The following is a 22,391-nucleotide window of genomic DNA, read 5'->3' on the forward strand; positions in this document are numbered from 1 at the left end:
CTCTCTCTTTGTCTCTCTCTCTCCTCCCCCCCTCTCTCCTCCCCCCATCTCTCTCTTTGTTTCTCTCTCTCTCCCTCACCCCTCTCTCTCTTTGTTTCTCTCTCTCTCCCCCCCTCTCTCCCTCACCCCTCTCTCTCTTTGTCTCTCTCTCTCCTCCCCCCTCTCTCCTCCCCCCTCTCTCTCTTTGTTTTCTCTCTCTCTCCCTCACCCCTCTCTCTCTTTGTCTCTCTCTCTCCCCCCCCCTCTCTCTCTCCTCCCCCTCTCTCTCTTTGTTTCTCTCTCTCTCCCTCACCCCTCTCTCTCTTTGTCTCTCTCTCTCTCTCCCCCCTCTCTCCTCCCCCTCTCTCTCTTTGTTTCTCTCTCTCTCCCTCACCCCTCTCTCTCTTTGTCTCTCTCTCTCTCCCCCCTCTCTCCTCCCCCTCTCTCTCCCCCCCTCTCTCCTCCCCCTCTCTCCTCCCCCTCTCTCTCTTTGTTTCTCTCTCTCCTCCCCCCTCTCTCCTCCCCCCTCTCTCTCCTCCCCCTCTCTCTCCCCCCCCCCTCTCTCCCTCACCCCTCTCTCTCTTTGTTTCTCTCTCTCCTCCCCCTCTCTCCTCCCCCCTCTCTCTCCTCCCCCTCTCTCTCCCCCCCCTCTCTCCCTCACCCCTCTCTCTCTTTGTTTCTCTCTCTCCTCCCCCTCTCTCCCCCCCTCTCTCTCCCCCTCTCTCTCTCTCTCCTCCCCCCTCTCTCCTCCCCCTCTCTCTCCTCCCCCTCTCTCTCCCCCCTCTCTCCCTCACCCCCTCTCTCCCCCTCCCTCTCTCTCCTCCCCCCTCTCTCCTCCCCCCCTCTCTCCCCCCCTCTCTCCTCCCCCTCTCTCCCCCTCCCTCTCTCTCCTCCCCCTCTCTCCTCCCCCTCTCTCTCCCCCCCCCTCTCTCCCCCCCCTCTCCCTCACCCCCTCCCCCCCTCTCCTCCCCCCCTCTCTCCCCCTCCCTCTCTCTCCTCCCCCCTCTCTCCTCCCCCTCTCTCCCCCCCCTCCCCCCCCTCTCTCCTCCCCCCTCTCTCCCCCTCCCTCTCTCTCCTCCCCCTCTCTCTCCTCCCTCACCCCTCTCTCCCTCACCCCTCTCTCTCTTTGTTTCTCTCTCTCTCTCTGACGTTACAGTACTATACATTCCTAGGCTGATTAAATAGTCGTTATGCAACCAGCTGGATAGAGGGAAGGAAGAAGGGAGGGATAGAGATAAAAATAAATAGAGGGAGGGGGGATGGAGAGAAAGAGAGAGCCTACAAGGATGATGCACAAGCAAATCCAGAAAAATAACGGTGTAATTATGTATCTATTTCACATAACCAGTAGAATGATATATCTATTTCACATAACCAGTAGAATGATATATCTATTTCACATAACCAGTACAATGATATATCTATTTCACATAACCAGTAGAATTATATATCTATTTCACATAACCAGTAGAATGATATATCTATTTCATATAACCAGTACAATGATATATCTATTTCACATAACCAGTACAATTATATATCTATTTCACATAACCAGTACAATTATATATCTATTTCACATAACCAGTAGAATTATATATCTATTTCACATAACCAGTAGAATGATATATCTATTTCACATAACCAGTACAATGATATATCTATTTCACATAACCAGTAGAATTATATATCTATTTCACATAACCAGTAGAATTATATATCTATTTCACATAACCAGTAGAATGATATATCTATTTCACATAACCAGTACAATGATATATCTATTTCACATAACCAGTAGAATTATATATCTATTTCACATAACCAGTACAATTATATATCTATTTCACATAACCAGTAGAATGATATATCTATTTCACATAACCAGTAGAATGATATATCTATTTCACATAACCAGTACAATTATATATCTATTTCAAATAACCAGTATAATTATATATCTATTTCACATAACCAGTAGAATTATATATCTATTTCAAATAACCAGTATAATTATATATCTATTTCACATAACCAGTAGAATGATATATCTATTTCACATAACCAGTAGAATGATATATCTATTTCACATAACCAGTAGAATGATATATCTATTTCACATACAAAAACACATGTTCCATAGCACACAGTTGACTGGATATGAGTACTCTCGCGTTCTCTCTCTACAGTACCTCTCTCTCTTCCCGCCCTCTTTCTCTCTCCTCCACACTCTCTCAGAACCGCAGATGCCTCACTTCATCTATCTCCTGTTTCTCTCTTGTTTTCTTTCTGTCATACCCCTCTCTCTCTTTGTCCCTGCACGCTTCTCGCTCTCTGTGAGCCACGTGACGAGCTGCGCAGTGCTGCAGCAGACACACACCAATACGCACAGTGGCACACACACACATTGCAGCATGGCTGGGACAAAGTTGACTTCTCTGAGTCAGAGGAACACCACTCCTGGGTACAGCTTCTATCTATTACGCGTGTATGTGCACAGCAAATTCTCTAGTGTGAAAAACAACAACAACATTGACAGTGTTGAATCAACACTGAAAGTGTTGAGTCTGTGGACCCATATAGACACCAGAACATTGTTAAATTAATACTGAAAGTGTTGTCTGTGGACCCATATAGACACCAGAACATTGTTAAATTAATACTGAAAGTGTTGTCTGTGGACCCATATAGACACCAGAACATTGTTAAATTAATACTGAAAGTGTTGTCTGTGGACCCATATAGACACCAGAACATTGTTAAATGAACACACTGCTTAGTGTAAAACATTATTCAGATATTTCCCAGAGTACCTTTCAAGTAAATTGTAGCTGTCACCCATGACTGTATTTGTTAGTCCTTGTTGCATTCATCCATCTACAGTCCTGAAGACCTCACCAAATTACATCCTAAGTGAATATGTTATTTATTTAGAATGTTTAACATCAATGCCATACATATTTCATTATGCCTTATTTTCAGGGCCTAGTTTAACATCAATACAGGGGCCTGAAACTCATACACGTCACTTTAAACCAAAAACCACACCTATCTTTATCAATTTCCCAGCATGCTTTATTGCAGGTTGATTTTCAGAGTTGTTTGTTTCAATATCTATGTTTGTGCATGTACACTGATTGATTGATTAATCTTATGCTCCACGAACACACCAAGAGAGTCGTGAAGAGGGCACGACAAAGCCTATTTCCCCTCAGGAGACTGAAAAGATTTGGCATGGGTCCTCAGATCTTCAAAAGGTTCTACAGCTGCACCATCGAGAGCATCCTAACTGGTTGAATCACTGCCTGGTATGGCAACTGCTCGGCCTCCGACTGCAAGGCTCTACAGAGGGTAGTGCGTATGGCCCAGTACATCACTGAAAGTTTCTTCAAGTGCAGTCGTAAAAATCATCAAGTGCTATGATGAAACTGGCTCTCACGAGGATCGTCACAGGAAAGGAAGACCCAGAAATTGCAGCCCAAATAAATGCTTCATAGTTCAAGTAACAGACACATCTCAACATCAACTGTCCAGAGGAGACTGTGTGAATCAGGCCTTCATGGTTGAATTGCTGCAAAGAAACCACTACTAAAGGACGCCAATAATAAGAAGAGACTTGCTTGGGCCAAGAAACACGAGCAACGGACATTAGACTGGTGGATAGGTCCAAATTTGAGATTTTTGGTTCCAACCGCTGTCTTTGTGAAACACGGAGTAGGTGAATGGATCATCTCTGCATGTGTGGTTCCTACTGTGAAGCATGGAGGAGGAGGTGTGATTTATTTAGACTTCAAGGCAAACTTAACCAGCATGGCTACAACAGCATTCTGCAGCGATACACCATCCCGTCTTGTTTGCGCTTAGTGGCACTATCATTTGTTTTTCAACAGGACAATGAACCAACACACCTACAGGCTGTGTAAGGGCTATTTCACCAAGAAGGAAAGTGATGAAGGGCTGCATCAAATGACCTGGCCTCCACAATCACCCGACCTCAACCCAATTGAGATGGTTTGGGATGAGTTGGACCACAGAGTAAAGGAAAAGAAGCCAACAAGTTCTCAGCATATGTTGTAACTCCTTCAAGACTGTTGGAAAAGCATTCCAGGTGAAGCTGGTTGAGAGAATTCCAAGAGTGTGCAAAGCTATCATCAAGGCAAAAGATGCCTACTTTGAAGAATCTCAAATCTAAAATATATTTTGATATGTTTAACACTGTTTTGGTTACTACATGATTCCATATGTGTTATTTCATAGATTTAATGTCTTCATTATTATTCTACAATGTAGAAAATAGTTCAAATAAAGAAAGACCCGTGAATGAGTAGGTGTGTCCAAACTTTTGACTGGTACTCTAAATGTTTCTAAACTAATCCAATCAGTTAGTTAGAGTTGACGTTTCAGGCCCCTCTATTAGCATAAAAGTAGGCCCTCAAAATAGGGCCTTATGAAATACTTATGGTACTGTGTTAAATATACATATTTATGATAAGATGTTTGCCTAGGATCTCACTTTGTGAACTCCATAGGACTGCAAATGGATGAACGCAATAACCATGTGTCTGTCACCAGTGGAGGCTGGTGGGATGAGCTATAGGAGGAGGGACTGACTCATTGTAATGTCTGGAATGGAATGAATGGAACAGTATCAAAGACATGAAACCACCTCCTATATCTTCTCCCACCAGTCTCCTCTGTCTGTCACTAACAACTAAAGTCATGGGTGGTAACTCTACAATGTACTCGAAAAGCAAGGCGTATTTGAATACGGCTTTCCACTAAAGCAGTGCGTTAATTTAACACCGTCCCGGTGTCTATATAGGTCCCCAGTTTCAACCAGTTCAGTGTTGATTTAACACTGTGTTAATTTGGTTTATGGAACACAGGAGAACTTGCTGTGTTCCCTCTACACATCATGTAGTGTTTCTTGGTGTTTTCCAGCAGGATTCATCTCAGTCTTATTATGCACAACTCATCAGATAAATATGATGGTGTGGTGTTGGTTCAACGTGATGCCTATGAGTTTCAACCACCTCTACTAGGGTAAAACTAGGCCCTCCAGATACATATGATGGTGTGGTGTTGGTTCAACGTGATGCCTATGAGTTTCAACCACCTCTACTAGGGTAAAACTAGGCCCTCCAGATAAATATGATGGTGTGGTGTTGGTTCAACGTGATGCCTATGAGTTTCAACCACCTCTACTAGGGTAAAACTAGGCCCTCCAGATAAATATGATGGTGTGGTGTTGGTTCAACGTGATGCCTATGAGTTTCAACCACCTCTACTAGGGTAAAACTAGGCCCTCCAGATAAATATGATGGTGTGGTGTTGGTTCAACGTGATGCCTATGAGTTTCAACCACCTCTACTAGGGTAAAACTAGGCCCTCCAGATAAATATGATGGTGTGGTGTTGGTTCAACGTGATGCCTATGAGTTTCAACCACCTCTACTAGGGTAAAACTAGGCCCTCCAGATAAATATGATGGTGTGGTGTTGGTTCAGATAAATATGATGGTGTGGTGTTGGTTCATGCCTATGAGTTTCAACCACCTCTACTAGGGTAAAACTAGGCCCTCCAGATAAATATGATGGTGTGGTGTTGGTTCAACGTGATGCCTATGAGTTTCAACCACCTCTACTAGGGTAAAACTAGGCCCTCCAGATAAATATGATGGTGTGGTGTTGGTTCAACGTGATGCCTATGAGTTTCAACCACCTCTACTAGGGTAAAACTAGGCCCTCCAGATACATATGATGGTGTGGTGTTGGTTCAACGTGATGCCTATGAGTTTCAACCACCTCTACTAGGGTAAAACTAGGCCCTCCAGATACATATGATGGTGTGGTGTTGGTTCAACGTGATGCCTATGAGTTTCAACCACCTCTACTAGGGTAAAACTAGGCCCTCCAGATAAATATGATGGTGTGGTGTTGGTTCAACGTGATGCCTATGAGTTTCAACCACCTCTACTAGGGTAAAACTAGGCCCTCCAGATACATATGATGGTGTGGTGTTGGTTCAACGTGATGCCTATGAGTTTCAACCACCTCTACTAGGGTAAAACTAGGCCCTCCAGATAAATATGATGGTGTGGTGTTGGTTCAACGTGATGCCTATGAGTTTCAACCACCTCTACTAGGGTAAAACTAGGCCCTCCAGATAAATATGATGGTGTGGTGTTGGTTCAACGTGATGCCTATGAGTTTCAACCACCTCTACTAGGGTAAAACTAGGCCCTCCAGATAAATATGATGGTGTGGTGTTGGTTCAACGTGATGCCTATGAGTTTCAACCACCTCTACTAGGGTAAAACTAGGCCCTCCAGATAAATATGATGGTGTGGTGTTGGTTCAACGTGATGCCTATGAGTTTCAACCACCTCTACTAGGGTAAAACTAGGCCCTCCAGATAAATATGATGGTGTGGTGTTGGTTCAACGTGATGCCTATGAGTTTCAACCACCTCTACTAGGGTAAAACTAGGCCCTCCAGATAAATATGATGGTGTGGTGTTGGTTCAACGTGATGCCTATGAGTTTCAACCACCTCTACTAGGGTAAAACTAGGCCCTCCAGATAAATATGATGGTGTGGTGTTGGTTCAACGTGATGCCTATGAGTTTCAACCACCTCTACTAGGGTAAAACTAGGCCCTCCAGATAAATATGATGGTGTGGTGTTGGTTCAACGTGATGCCTATGAGTTTCAACCACCTCTACTAGGGTAAAACTAGGCCCTCCAGATAAATATGATGGTGTGGTGTTGGTTCAACGTGATGCCTATGAGTTTCAACCACCTCTACTAGGGTAAAACTAGGCCCTCCAGATAAATATGATGGTGTGGTGTTGGTTCAACGTGATGCCTATGAGTTTCAACCACCTCTACTAGGGTAAAACTAGGCCCTCCAGATAAATATGATGGTGTGGTGTTGGTTCAACGTGATGCCTATGAGTTTCAACCACCTCTACTAGGGTAAAACTAGGCCCTCCAGATAAATATGATGGTGTGGTGTTGGTTCAACGTGATGCCTATGAGTTTCAACCACCTCTACTAGGGTAAAACTAGGCCCTCCAGATAAATATGATGGTGTGGTGTTGGTTCAACGTGATGCCTATGAGTTTCAACCACCTCTACTAGGGTAAAACTAGGCCCTCCAGATAAATATGATGGTGTGGTGTTGGTTCAACGTGATGCCTATGAGTTTCAACCACCTCTACTAGGGTAAAACTAGGCCCTCCAGATAAATATGATGGTGTGGTGTTGGTTCAACGTGATGCCTATGAGTTTCAACCACCTCTACTAGGGTAAAACTAGGCCCTCCAGATAAATATGATGGTGTGGTGTTGGTTCAACGTGATGCCTATGAGTTTCAACCACCTCTACTAGGGTAAAACTAGGCCCTCCAGATAAATATGATGGTGTGGTGTTGGTTCAACGTGATGCCTATGAGTTTCAACCACCTCTACTAGGGTAAAACTAGGCCCTCCAGATAAATATGATGGTGTGGTGTTGGTTCAACGTGATGCCTATGAGTTTCAACCACCTCTACTAGGGTAAAACTAGGCCCTCCAGATAAATATGATGGTGTGGTGTTGGTTCAACGTGATGCCTATGAGTTTCAACCACCTCTACTAGGGTAAAACTAGGCCCTCCAGATAAATATGATGGTGTGGTGTTGGTTCAACGTGATGCCTAGATGAGTTTCAACCACCTCTACTAGGGTAAAACTAGGCCCTCCAGATAAATATGATGGTGTGGTGTTGGTTCAACGTGATGCCTATGAGTTTCAACCACCTCTACTAGGGTAAAACTAGGCCCTCCAGATAAATATGATGGTGTGGTGTTGGTTCAACGTGATGCCTATGAGTTTCAACCACCTCTACTAGGGTAAAACTAGGCCCTCCAGATAAATATGATGGTGTGGTGTTGGTTCAACGTGATGCCTATGAGTTTCAACCACCTCTACTAGGGTAAAACTAGGCCCTCCAGATAAATATGATGGTGTGGTGTTGGTTCAACGTGATGCCTATGAGTTTCAACCACCTCTACTAGGGTAAAACTAGGCCCTCCAGATAAATATGATGGTGTGGTGTTGGTTCAACGTGATGCCTATGAGTTTCAACCACCTCTACTAGGGTAAAACTAGGCCCTCCAGATAAATATGATGGTGTGGTGTTGGTTCAACGTGATGCCTATGAGTTTCAACCACCTCTACTAGGGTAAAACTAGGCCCTCCAGATAAATATGATGGTGTGGTGTTGGTTCAACGGTTCAATAAATATGATGGTGTGGTGTTGGTTCGTGATGCCTATGAGTTTCAACCACCTCTACTAGGGTAAAACTAGGCCCTCCAGATAAATATGATGGTGTGGTGTTGGTTCAACGTGATGCCTATGAGTTTCAACCACCTCTACTAGGGTAAAACTAGGCCCTCCAGATACATATGATGGTGTGGTGTTGGTTCAACGTGATGCCTATGAGTTTCAACCACCTCTACTAGGGTAAAACTAGGCCCTCCAGATACATATGATGGTGTGGTGTTGGTTCAACGTGATGCCTATGAGTTTCAACCACCTCTACTAGGGTAAAACTAGGCCCTCCAGATACATATGATGGTGTGGTGTTGGTTCAACGTGATGCCTATGAGTTTCAACCACCTCTACTAGGGTAAAACTAGGCCCTCCAGATACATATGGTATCGGGTTGTGTTTAGACATTGTTTAGACATTGTTTTGATAAATCCATAGGACTTCAAATGGATGAATGCAACAACCATGTGTCTGTCACCAGTGGAGGCTGGTGGGATGAGCTATAGGAGGAGGGACTGACTCATTGTAATGTCTGGAATGGAATGAATGGAACAGTATCAAAGACATGAAACCACCTCCTATATCTTCTCCCACCAGTCTCCTCTGTCTGTCACTAACAAATACAGTCATGGGCGCTAACTCTACAATTCACTCAAAAGGCAAGGCACTCTGGGAAATAAGGTCTTTACACTAAGCGAAGTGTTAATCTAACATTGTTCCAGCTCCAATCTATGGGTCCACAGATTCAACACTTTCAATGTTGATTTAACACTCTCAGTGTTCATTTCATTTCACACTGGACAACTTCCTGTGTGTGTGTACATGAGGATTCGTACAGTGTGAGTGTGTGACCGTCTGTCTGTCGACAGCAGGTATGGGCCCCCCTTTGGTAGGCCTGCTTATCAATTTACCCCCAAATTCTATAATAATATAAATATATATTTTGGGGGAAATCAGTCTACTATATAGATATTGAAAAATGTTTTTGTCAATGGAAATATATTGGATTATCTATGACAGGGATGGACAACTAGCAGAGATCAATTTCCAATTTTGTATTTGTTTTATTTTTTGGAACTCAGTCGGGCTTTCAACCTAATGTTGTGTTAGAATATTAGACTACAAAAGGTGCAACCTAATGTTGTGTTAGAATATTAGACTACAAAAGGTTCAACCTAATGTTGTGTTAGAATATTAGACTACAAAAGGTGCAACCTAATGTTGTGTTAGAATATTAGACTACAAAAGGTGCAACCTAATGTTGTGTTAGAATATTAGACTACAAAAGGTTCAACCTAATGTTGTGTTAGAATATTAGACTACAAAAGGTGCAACCTAATGTTGTGTTAGAATATTAGACTACAAAAGGTGCAACCTAATGTTGTGTTAGAATATTAGACTACAAAAGGTGCAACCTAATGTTGTGTTAGAATATTAGACTACAAAAGGTTCAACCTAATGTTGTGTTAGAATATTAGACTACAAAAGGTGCAATTGTCTAAATGTGGTTGTGCAGCAGCAGTTTTTCGGCTGTTATGTCGGTCACTGACAGTCACTCAATTAGCCCATGTCAGCTAACATTTTTTAGATCGGTAAGTTAGCCTAGCCAGCTAACTACACTTGTAGTAATAATGGTCAAATCACCGATTTTGTTAATCACAGATATCATGTTCAAAACTGAAAAACATTATCTCCACCCCATGGCAAAATGAAAACATTATCTCCACCTCATGGCAAAATGAAAACATTATCTCCACCTCATGGCAAAATGAAAACATTATCTCCACCTCATGGCAAAATGAAAACATTATCTCCACCGCATGGCAAAATGAAAACATTATCTCCACCCCATGGCTAAATGAAAACATTATCTCCACCCCATGGCAAAATGAAAACATTATCTCCACCCCATGGCAAAATGAAAACATTATCTCCACCCCATGGCAAAATGAAAACATTATCTCCACCTCATGGCAAAATGAAAACATTATCTCCACCTCATGGCAAAATGAAAACATTATCTCCACCCCATGGCAAAATGAAAACATTATCTCCACCCCATGGCAAAATGAAAACATTATCTCCAGCCCATGGCAAAATGAAAACATTATCTCCACCTCATGGCAAAATGAAAACATTATCTCCACCTCATGGCAAAATGAAAAACATTATCTCAAGCCCATGGCTAAATGAAAACATTATCTCCAGCCCATGGCAAAATGTAAACATTATCTCCACCTCATGGCAAAATGAAAAAACATTATCTCCAGCCCATGGCAAAATGAAAACATTATCTCCACCTCATGCCAAAATGAAAACATTATCTCCAGCCCATGGCAAAATGAAAACATTATCTCAAGCCCATGGCTAAATGAAAACATTATCTCCAGCCCATGGCAAAATGAAAACATTATCTCCAGCCCATGGCAAAATGAAAACATTATCTCCAGCCCATGGCAAAATTAAAACATTATCTCCAGCCCATGGCAAAAATTAAAACATTATCTCCACCTCATGGTAAAATTAAAACATTATCTCCACCTCATGGCAAAATTAAAACATTATCTCCACCTCATGGCAAAATTAAAAAATTATCTCCACCTCAAGGCAAAATTAAAACATTATCTCCACCTCATGGCAAAATTACAACATTATCTCCACCTCATGGCAAAATTAAAACATTATCTCCACCTCATGGCAAAATTAAAACATTATCTCCACCTCATGGCAAAATGAGTAGAATTCCAGGAAATAATTCTAACATGTTACTGTTTTCTCTCCCTGTCAAGAGGGGGGCCGCTAAAATGGTTAACAAAATGTAACTTAGGGCCCCCAAACGCTGACTTTATGTGTGGGTATGGATCTGGGTACATATTGCGGACCCTCATAATGAGTTCATATTTTTTGTGGCCCCCACCCCCATCAGTTGCCCTTCCCTGGTCTACAGTATCCAGACCAATACAGTGTTCTTTTTATAGCTGTTTAGCAGCAGGGTATACCCCTGAAAGAGAGCACCTCTGCAGCCAATGACCATATGAGCACACACACACACACACACACACACACACACACACACACACACACACACACACACACACACACACACACACACACACACACACACACACACACACACACACACACACACACACACACACACACACACACACACACACACACACACACACACACACACGTCTGCAGTCTCAGTTGATAGATTACACACACAAGTAAAAAAAAATATAGTGCCAAATAAGGGTTCTTTGGCTTGTAACCACAGCGCATCCATTTTTGGCACTGTACAGAACGGTTTTTTGAAGGTTCTATAAAGAACCTTGCACATAAGGTTCTAAATGGAACTTGTATGATGCTATAAAGAAACCTTTATTGACACAAAGCCATCTGCAAATCTTTCACAGGACATTGTCAATAGCTATAAAATGACATGACGATTGATGGCGTAACACAACACACTAGATAAACTGGAATGACACTCTCATTCCCGGTTGCACAAAAAGAGCTTGAGTAAACCATGTCCCAAAATATTCTAATGGGCTGTTGGCCCTGCATTTTAATTATCACTAAAAGAGTCATTACGGTTCCACATAGAACCGTCACCCTTCCACTTGAGGACCTGTCTTTTTAAATTTTATTTATCCGTTATTTTACCAGGTAAGTTGACTGAGAACACGTTCTCATTTGCAGCAACAACCTGGGGAATAGTTACAGGGGAGAGGAGGGGGATGAATGAGCCAATTGTAAACTGGGGTTTATTAGGTGACTGTGATGGTTTGAGGGCCAGATTGGGAATTTAGCCAGGACACCGGGGTTAACACCCCTACTCTTACGATAAGTGCCATGGGATCTTTAATGACCTCAGAGAGTCAGGACACCCGTTTAACGTCCCATCCGAAAGACAGCACCCGACACAGGGCAGTGTCCCCAATCACTGCCTTGAGGCATTGGGATATATATATATTTTTTTAGATCAGAGGAAAGAGTGCCTCCTACTGGCCCTCCAACACACAATTTCCAGCAGCATCTGGTCTTCCATCCAGGAACTGACCAGGACCAACCCTGCTTAGCTTCAGAAGCAGTATGCAGGGTGGTATGCTGTGTAGATACAGTAGGTTTTCACGAACATGAACCCTCTGGCAGGTAGCATAGCGGTAAGAGTATTGGGCCTGTAACCGAAAGGTCACTAGTGAAGTTATAAGGGGAAATAAATATGTCGATCTGCCCTTGGGGAAGGTACTTAACCCTAATTGCTGAATAATGGCTGATCTCTCGGAGTGGGATATCCACAAAATACATTTCCTCACCACACACTTGTACAGGTTACACAAATGTAAGCACCCCCTTCACCGAACCTCTCTCTATCTGTCCATCTCTTTCTCCATCTCTTTCTCCATCTGTCCATCTCTTTCTCCATCTGTCCATCTCTTTCTCCATCTCTTTCTCCATCTATCCATCTTTTTCTTCATCTATCCATCTCTTTCTCCATCTATCCATCTCTTTCTCCATCTGTCCATCTCTTTCTCCATCTATCCATCTTTTTCTCCATCTATCCATCTCTTTCTCCATCTATCCATCTCTTTCTCCATCTGTCCATCTCTTTCTCCATCTCTTTCTCCATCTATCCATCTCTTTCTCCATCTGTCCATCTCTTTCTCCATCTGTCCATCTCTTTCTCCATCTCTTTCTCCATCTATCCATCTCTTTCTCCATCTATCCATCTCTTTCTCCATCTCTTTCTCCATCTCTTTCTCCATCTCTTTCTCCATCTCTTTCTCCATCTGTCCATCTCTTTCTCCATCTGTCCATCTCTTTCTCCATCTCTTTCTCCATCTGTCCATCTCTTTCTCCATCTATCCATCTCTTTCTCCATCTGTCCATCTCTTTCTCCATCTCTTTCTCCATCTGTCCATCTCTTTCTCCATCTGTCCATCTCTTTCTCCATATATCCATCTCTTTCTCCATCTATCCATCTATTTCTCCATCTATCCATCTCTTTCTCCATCTGTCCATCTCTAAGCCATGGGGCGGGAAGCAGCCAGCTCAATGACGTAGTTCCAGGGTCTATTCTCTCTCTCTCTCTCTCTCTCTCTCTCTCTCTCTCTCTCTCTCTCTCTCTCTCTCTCTCTCTCTCTCTCTCTCTCTCTCTCTCTCTCTCTCTCTCTCTCTCTCTCTCTCTCTCTCTCTCTCTCTCTCTCTTTCATACGATGTACCCAATCATTAATGAAAACTTGCCATGTCCTCATTGTGGTTTTACAGACGTGTTTCATACATCTTATTTATACACTTTTGTAATATTTATGAAACGCATGTTGTTATATTTGGCAGCACTTATTTGTTTTCCTTCGCCTCCAACCCTTTTCGATGTGTGGAACGGATGTGGGAGGGACGAGGTCCACATAAGGGTGCTAATATAAAAAATTCACATAAGCTCTGACGAAGGCCGTGAGGCCGATATGTAACCTTATTAAAGATCAGTGATACTATCAAGAGCAGTGTGCGGTTTCCTTTTTCCTTCGTCTTGTTCAACTGTTACCAGGCACCTGCAAATAAGATTGCTCAGATGTGCGAGTGCCTTTTGAAAAATGTACACAGACCAAAAAGATAAACACAACATGTAAAGTGATGCTTCCATGTTTCAAAATCTGAAATGAAAGATTCCAAAAATGTATCTAGAGTTTTGTGCACAAATTTGTTTGCATCCCTGTTAGTGAGCATTTCTCCTTTGTAAAAGAATCCATCCAGTTGACAGGTGTGGCATATCAAGAAGTTGACTAACCAGCATGCTACTTACACAAGTACCACTTGTGCTGGGGACAATAAAAGGCCACTCTAAAATGTGCAGTGTTGTCACACAACACAAGGCCACAGATGTCTCAAGTTTTGAGGGAGCGTGCAATTGGCCCGCTGACTGCAGGACTGTCCACCAGAACTGTTGCTAGAGAATTGAATGTTAATTTCTCTACCATAAGCCGCCTCCAATGTCATTTTAGAGAATTTGGCAGTACGTCCAACTGACCTCACAACGGCAGACCACGTGTACAGCGTTGTGTGGACGAGCAGTTTTCTGATGTCAACGTTGTGAACTGAGTGCCCCATGGTGGCAGTGGGGTTATGGTACGGGCAGACATAAGTTACGCACAACGACCACAATTTCCTTTTATCGATGGCAATTTGAATGCACAGAAATACCGTGATGAGTTCCTGAGGCTAATTGCGAGGCCCATTTTTTACAAGATATCTGTGACCAACAGATGCATATCTGTATTCCCAGTCATGTGAAATCCATAGATAAGGGTCTAATGAATTTATTTAAATTATTTCCTTATATGAACTGTAACTCAGTAAAATTGTAGAAATTGTTGCATGTTGCATTTATATTTTTGTTCAGTATAAATCGTCATTGATCTGGCTATGTATAAACATTGAACTGAGCCAATTAATGTAATTGCACCCCCCCTCTATCTCTCTCTGCCCGTCGCTCCCTCTGTCTGTTCCCTGGCTGCAGACTCTGAAGGCAGAGGAAGGTAGTTAGTCATCAGCAGTCACACACTGGCCTGCAGCATGCAGACACACACACACACACACACACACACACACACACACACACACACACACACACACACACACACACACACACACACACACACACACACACACACACACACACACACACACACACACACACACACACACACACACACACACACACACACACACACACACACACACACACACACACACACACACACACACACACACACACATACCAGGAAGAGAGGATTGCTGCAATGCTCAGCTGATCCTTATCCTTGCCCCCCACCCTGCCACTCATAAATAATAAACACACACACACACGTTCCACCAGGTTCCATCCCATTATTCTGTAGTGTTAGCTGTAACTGTCAGACTGAGGGGTCAAGCCTGTGTGTGTGTACCCTGTTCCTAGCGCACACCCTTTGGCCCTCACACAGGCTAACCTTGAGCAGTGACGCACATACACACTCACACACACACTGGTGAATCCCTTCTCACAGAATCAACCTCTCACAGTACTGTGGTCTGGTGGTAGCAGCCTTGGCATGGTCTTATCTAGGTTATAACATGTTATAGCGCTCTTATGAACGGCTGCAGTCCCACCAATGTCACACTACATCTTCCCCTCTCTCCCCTCCTCTCTTCTAGCTCTCTTTCTCTCTCTCTCTCTCTCTCTCTCTCTCTCTCTCTCTCTCTCTCTCTCTCTCTCTCTCTCTCTCTCTCTCTCTCTCTCCTCTCTATTCTCTCTATCATCTCTATCCTCTCTATCCTCCTCCTCCCTATTCTCTCTATCCTCTCTATCCTCTCTATCCTCCTCCCTATTATCTCTATCCTCTCTATCCTCTCTCCTCCTCCTCCCTATTCTCTCTATCCTCTCTATCCTCTCTCCTCCTCCTCCCTATTCTCTCTATCCTCTCTATCCTCTCTCCTCCTCCTCCTCCTCCCTATTCTCTCTATCATCTCTATCCTCTCTATCCTCTCTATCCTCTCTCCTCCTCCTCCCTATTCTCTCTATCCTCTCTATCCTCTCTCCTCCTCCCTATTCTCTCTATCCTCTCTATCCTCTCTCCTCCTCCTCCCTATTCTCTCTATCATCTCTATCCTCTCTAACCTCTCTCTCCTCCTCCTCCCTATTCTCTCTATCCTCTCTATCCTCTCTCCTCCGCCTCCCTATTCTCTCTATCCTCTCTATCCTCTCTCCTCCTCCCTATTCTCTCTATCATCTCTATCCTCCTCCTCCCTATTCTTTCTATCATATCTATCCTCTCTCTCTCCTCCTCCTCCCTATTCTCTCTATCATCTCTATCCTCTCTCTCTCCTCCTCTCTATTCTCTCTATCATCTCTATCCTCTCTAACCTCTCTATCCTCCTCTCTCTCCTCCTTTCTCCCCCTCCTCTGTATCCTCTCTATCCTACTCTGTATCCTCTCTCTCTCTCTCTCTCTCTCTCTCTCTCTCTCTCTCTCTCTCTCTCTCTCTCTCTCTCTCTCTCTCTCTCTCTCTCTCTCTCTCTCTCTCTCTCTCTCTCTCTCTCTCTCTCCTCCTCCTCCTCTCTATGCTCTCTATAATCTCTATCCTCCTCTCTATCCTCTCTCTCTATCCTCTATCTTTTCCCCTCTCTCTTCTCCTCTCTATCCTTATCTCTTAATCTGATTCCTTCACTCCATTCCTCTGTCCCTCTACTATTTTCTTCATCCTTGTCTCTACCACACCCCATCTCTTTCTTTCTGTCTCGCTCTCCTCCTCGTTCTCTCTGCACCAGTTCTGCAGTATTCTGCCTCTGCTCCTTGGCAACCCCATCCCCTCCCCCTTCCTCACTGTTACTGTCCCAGACTGGTGTACCCATGGGACCCCTTTATCGCGCTCACACACACACTCACACACTCATTGCGGTGCTGGTACACTTACCTACATACATGACACCTTCCTTGGTCTTAGCGGCTGCCCCCTCCACCCCAGCCTTGGTCTTCTCCGCAGCGGCCACCACCCCCTCCTTGGCCATGCTGAACCCCTTCATCAGTACATCCATCCTGGGATAGGTCTCTCCTGGGCTTCCCTGCTCTGAAACGGGCCTGCTGGCTGCTGGCTGCTGGCTGAGCTGGTCACACAGACTGTGTGTGAGAGAGGTTGTGTGTGAGAAAGAGAGTGTGTGTGTCAGTGACTCCTCCTCCAAGTGGTGCAGAGAGAGAGAGATGGAGAGAGAGCAGTAGGGAGAGAGAGAGAGGACTGCACTTCAGGGCTACAGTATGCAGACTGAGAGAGAAGAGGAGAGAGAGACTGAGCGACAGAGAGAGAAGAGAAAGTGTTAGGGAGAAATAAAGAGGAAGCAGGTGGGCATGTGATGGAGACAACGAGCGACAGAAAGACAGAACCTGCTGGTTGCTGCAGCATATTTAAGTCACGCTGCAGCCAACCCCTCCCCTTCTCTCTCTCTCTCTCTCTCTCTCTCTCTCTCTCTCTCTCTCTCTCTCTCTCTCTCTCTCTCTCTCTCTCTCTCTCTCTCTCTCTCTCTCTCTCTCTCTCTCTCTCTCTCTCTCTCTCTCCTCTCTCTCTCTCTCTCCCTCCCTCTCTCTCTCTCTCTCTCTTTCCCTCCCTCTCTCTCTCTCTCTCTCTCTCTCTCTCTCTCTCTCTCTCTCTCTCTCTCTCTCTCTCTCTCTCTCTCTCTCTCTCTCTCTCTCCCTCTCATTGCTCACACACACAGAGCGACCTCAAGCTAGCTGACTCCATATTTAATATGCAGGTTGCTCTGTCAGAGGTTTATGTGATGAAACTGAAAATCATTTAGATTAATAAAGAAAATAGATTGGAGCGCTTGTTGAGATGGCTGTGTTGAGATGGCTGTGTTGAGATGGCTGTGTTGAGATGGCTGGGGTTCTGAAAAGGGAAGGAAATTCAAATTAATGATGATGCTGCAGTTATAATGATCAGTTTACCATTGTATTATTAGCTGAATCTACACTTCCTGAAAGTCTGCTGTGACATCACCTCTGACCTCTGACCTTACTCAGCTGCCACCATGTTCTTTAACCCAGTCCATTCGAAGAGGGTCTGGTCCAATTCTTTCACATCCGTACAAGGGGGCTGAGCAAGTGTATTCTTTGGGGAGTAGAGAAGAGAAACTGACCATAGACAATAGCTTCGATTCAGACGGCCATTTTCTATCAGTGGCACGACAAAATGCTGACTCACCCCTGCACCCCCTCTTTGCACCCCCCAACCCCCTCTCTTAAAGGCTCAGTGTAGTCAAAAATGTGATTTTCCTGTGTTTTATATATATTTTCACACTATGAGGTTGGAATAAGACTGTTAAATTGTGAAAATTATGATAATGTACTTTTATTGCAAGAGCTGTTTGAAAAGACCACCTTACATTTCTGCCTGTTTTGATAGGATGGAGTTGTGGTATTCCATGGTGACATCAACCCTAACCCTAACCCTAACCCTAACCCTAACCCTAACCCTAACCCTACATCACCATGCAGTAAATGAGTTAATAGACCAATAAGAAAGAGAGCTCTAAGCCTCTCTGCTAATAACTGGGGCAGCGGGTAGCCTAGCGGTTAAGAGAATTTGGTCCCATAAACTGAAAAGTCACTGGTCCAAATCCCTGAGATGGCAAGGTGGTAAAATCTGCTGTTCTGCCCTTAATTAAGCAAGGCAGGTAAATCCCCAAGAACAACTGCTACATGGATGTTGATTAAGGCAGCCCCACATACCTCCCTGATTCAATTGGGTTAAATGCAGAAGACACATTTTGGTTGAATGCATTCAGTTGTGCAAGAGACTAGGTTTCCCATTACCCAGCTAATTTATAGTTTTCCCCTCACCACTCAGACCACTCCAAGACAGTCTTAGTCAAATTCCTGCTTAAGAAATGGTCTTATATTAAGAAGCTATTTTTGTTTCTACCATTTTAATTGGAAACAATCGCATGAATGATTTGATATTGAGACCATTAAATCTATCCACAGTATATGTCTGTGCAGAGGCACTCCCTCCAGTGGCCATAATACACACTGCATCATGACGCAGTACCTTGGAATCCATTCCTGTCACAAAATGGACGCTAAGGACTTGCACAGCCAAATTAGAAGATGCCACATATTCACTTGTCCTCTGTCTCAAATACCCTCTTGTGTCTCCTACAGCTTTTTCTCTTTTATAAAAAATATTTTTTTCTCTCTCCTCTCTCCCTCTGCCTCAATGGGTGATTTGGGATGTTTTATTTGTGCTTACCATGACTGTGTTTTTGTATTTTAATGTGTGTGTATATATATATATATATATATATATATATATATATATATATATATATATATATATATATATATATACACACACACATTAAAATACAAAAACACAGTTTTTGTGTGTGTGTATATATATATATATATGTATATTTGTGTGTGTGTGTATATATATATATATATGTATATTTGTGTGTGTGTATATATTATATATATATATATATGTATATTTGTGTGTGTGTGTATATATATATATATATGTATATTTGTGTGTGTGTATATATATATATATATGTATATTTGTGTGTGTGTATATATATATATATATATATATATGTATATTTGTGTGTGTGTATATATATATATATATATGTATATTTGTGTGTGTGTATATATATATATATATGTATATTTGTGTGTGTGTATTTGTGTGTGTGTATATATATATATATATGTATATTTGTGTGTGTGTATATATATATATATATATATATATATATATATATATATATATATATATATATATATATATATATATATATATATATATATTTGTGTGTGTGTATATATATATATATATATATATGCATTTGGAAAGAATTCAGACTAATTTACTTTTTCCACATTTGGTTACGTTACAGCCTTATGGGTTAAAACATTTTTTTATCCTCATCATCTACACACAATACCCCATAACATCAAAGAAAAACAGGTTTTTATACATTTTTGCAAAAAGAAAATGAAATATCACATTTACATAAGTATTCAGACTCTTTACTCAGTACTTTGTTGAAGCATCTTTGGCAGTGATTACAACCTAGAGTTTCCTTGGGTATGATGCTACATGCTGGATCACCTGTATTTGGGGAGTTTCTCCCATTCTTCTCTGCAGATCCTCTCAAGCTCTGTCATGTTGGATAGGGAGCGTTGCTGCACAGCTATTTTCAGGTCTCTCCAGAGATGTTCGCTCAAGTCTGGGCCACTCAAGGACATTCAGAGACTTGTTCCGAAGCCACTCATGCATTGCCTTGGCAGTGTGCTTAGGGTCGTTAGCCTTTTGGAAGGTGAACATTCGCCTGACTGCTGGAGTGCTGCAGAGATGTTTGTCCTTCTGGAAGGTTCTCCCATCGCCACAAAGGAAATCTGGAGCTCTGTCAGAGTGACCATCGGGTTCTTGGTCACCTCCCTGACCAATTTCTCAGTTTGGCCGGGCGGCCAGAGTCTTGGTGGTTCCAAACCTCTTTCATTTAAGAATGATGGAGGCCACTGTGTTCTTGGGGACCTTCAATGCTGCAGTAATGTTTTGGTACCCTTCGACACAATCCTATCTTGGCGCTAAACAAACTATGCAATGGTGCAGCAGCTCCAGGACGGCACACACGTGCCACTCGAATCATCCATCATTCCTCAGCCGGCGTCTGCACAACTGGCCGAAGTCATCGGGCTGACCCAAGCATTAATACTGTCCAAAGGGAAGACAGTCAACATCTACACGGATTCAGCATATGCACATGGGGCTGTTCACATAGATGGACCGCAGTGGCTGAGGAGAAACTTTACCACAACAGGGAATCTACCCATCAAACACAAGACACAAATGGAAAAAATGATAACTTCAGTTGGTTATTGAACAGGTGGTTATAATGAAATATAGTTGAACAGGTGGTTATAATGAAATGCAGAGGATACCAACAACTAAAAAACAGGGTCAGCGCGGAAAATGACGCTGCAGACACTGCCGCAAAGAAAGCTGGAGGTTACACCCCACGACAGATGACACTGCAGCCACCTCCACCTAATGCAGAACTCACGAGGACTGACATAGGAGAGGTTCAGGCAGCCGCTGGACCCTATGAGTACTCTGTGTGGGCCCAGAAGGGAGCCACCAAGGGACCTGATGGTCTATGGCAATGCCACGATGGAAGGTTGGTGGCGAACCTTTGTCCAGAACTCATCAAAGACGCGCATGGACCCATACACGAGGGAAAACTGAGAACCCTGCAAAGGGTCTCACACGTATGGTGGCATCCACACATGAAAGACATGACTGACTTATTCTGCGACGAATGCCACATTTGTGGTGACCACAACCCAAAGAAACCCTATCAGACACCCATGGGCTCATACCCAGTACCCAACGCATGTTTTCAGGACATTAGCATAGATTACACAGACATGGGGGTGGATAATGTGGTTAATGGGAAACGATACCTATTAGTGATGGTGGATAGGTTTTCCAAATGGGTAGAGGCAATTCCAACGGCGAGAGAGGATGCGAAATCAGTCATTAAATGGCTGCAAACTGAACTCATACCCAGGGGGTTCCGCGTCAAATCCGTTCCGACAATGGCTCCCACTTCAGCAATCAGCACCTGAGAAAGGTGGAGGAGCGATTTGGCATCACACACAAATTTGGGTCTGTTTATAGGCCACAATACCAAGGTCTCGTGGAACGCGGGAACCAAACGCTTAAATAAAAAAATAGCTAAGGTATGTGCCGGGTCGAAGTTGAAATGGGTTGAAGCCCTGCCCCTGGCGTTGATGGCCATGAGAGCCTCACCAGGGTCAGGCACCCATCTCTCTCCTCATGAGATAATGACTGGAAGAGTCATGCCTGGCCCACCAAGGGAGGGAGGTCATATGCCCGCCCTTGATGTGCAACAAATTGTAATGTCTGACTATGTGAGAAAACTTTCTGCAGCTCTCTCTGCTCAGGTTCGCAAGGTCCAGGAGAGAGAACTGCCGGAAGATACAGCACCACTGAAGGTAAACGTTGGAGACTGGGTGAGAGTGAAAGTCCACAAGAGAAAGTGGCTGGAACCCAGGTGGACTAGGCCGTACGAAGTGAAGGAGGTTACTTCACACTCAGTCCAGGTCAAAGGTAAATTGGGCGCACCTTGGCACCACCTCACACATTGTACACCTGCTCCAACCCCTTCCCGCACACTGACGGAAGTCAGAACTGACCTAAGTGGTCTACATTCGGTCCCAAATTCTACATCTATTTAGCCAAGGAAAATAGGAGCTTCAGCCCCATACTCCCTGACTAAATCACACCTTTCCCCCTGGGAACGTTTGGGGATCTCAGGACCCCTGTTTGTTATTTTTCTTCTCATGGGAGGAGTCACGGTATGTACACTCACATGGCTTATAGACCAACAGATGCACCCACTACAGACTCACGCACTGAACTCTACTCTGCCAGGTGAAACTAACTCTCTCTCTTCCCTCTTATCTACCACAAGACCATACCGTTTCTAGGCGTGAGGTGGGGGTCACTAAGTGCATCCCCCAGGAGTTGA

The 22,391-nt window shown here is 43.6% G+C and overlaps 1 protein-coding gene across 2 annotated transcripts in view; it reads right to left on the reverse strand.

The window, feature by feature from the left end:
* LOC124047557 (alpha-synuclein-like) overlaps window positions 1-17,213 on the reverse strand; it is a 25,572-nt gene extending 8,359 nt beyond the window's left edge. Inside the window, exon 1 of one of the 2 annotated variants that reach the window (XM_046367867.1) lies at window positions 16,751-17,213. In XM_046367867.1, coding sequence (XP_046223823.1) covers window positions 16,751-16,871 — 121 coding nt within the window. In that variant the 5' untranslated portion in view covers window positions 16,872-17,213. The remainder of the gene's footprint in view (window positions 1-16,750) is intronic. The other variant, XM_046367868.1, reaches the window with a different exon arrangement.
* Window positions 17,214-22,391: the final 5,178 nt, after the last annotated feature.

The sequence above is a fragment of the Oncorhynchus gorbuscha genome, linkage group LG11 (assembly GCF_021184085.1).
Source record: "Oncorhynchus gorbuscha isolate QuinsamMale2020 ecotype Even-year linkage group LG11, OgorEven_v1.0, whole genome shotgun sequence".
Classification (NCBI taxonomy): Eukaryota; Metazoa; Chordata; class Actinopteri; order Salmoniformes; family Salmonidae; genus Oncorhynchus; species Oncorhynchus gorbuscha.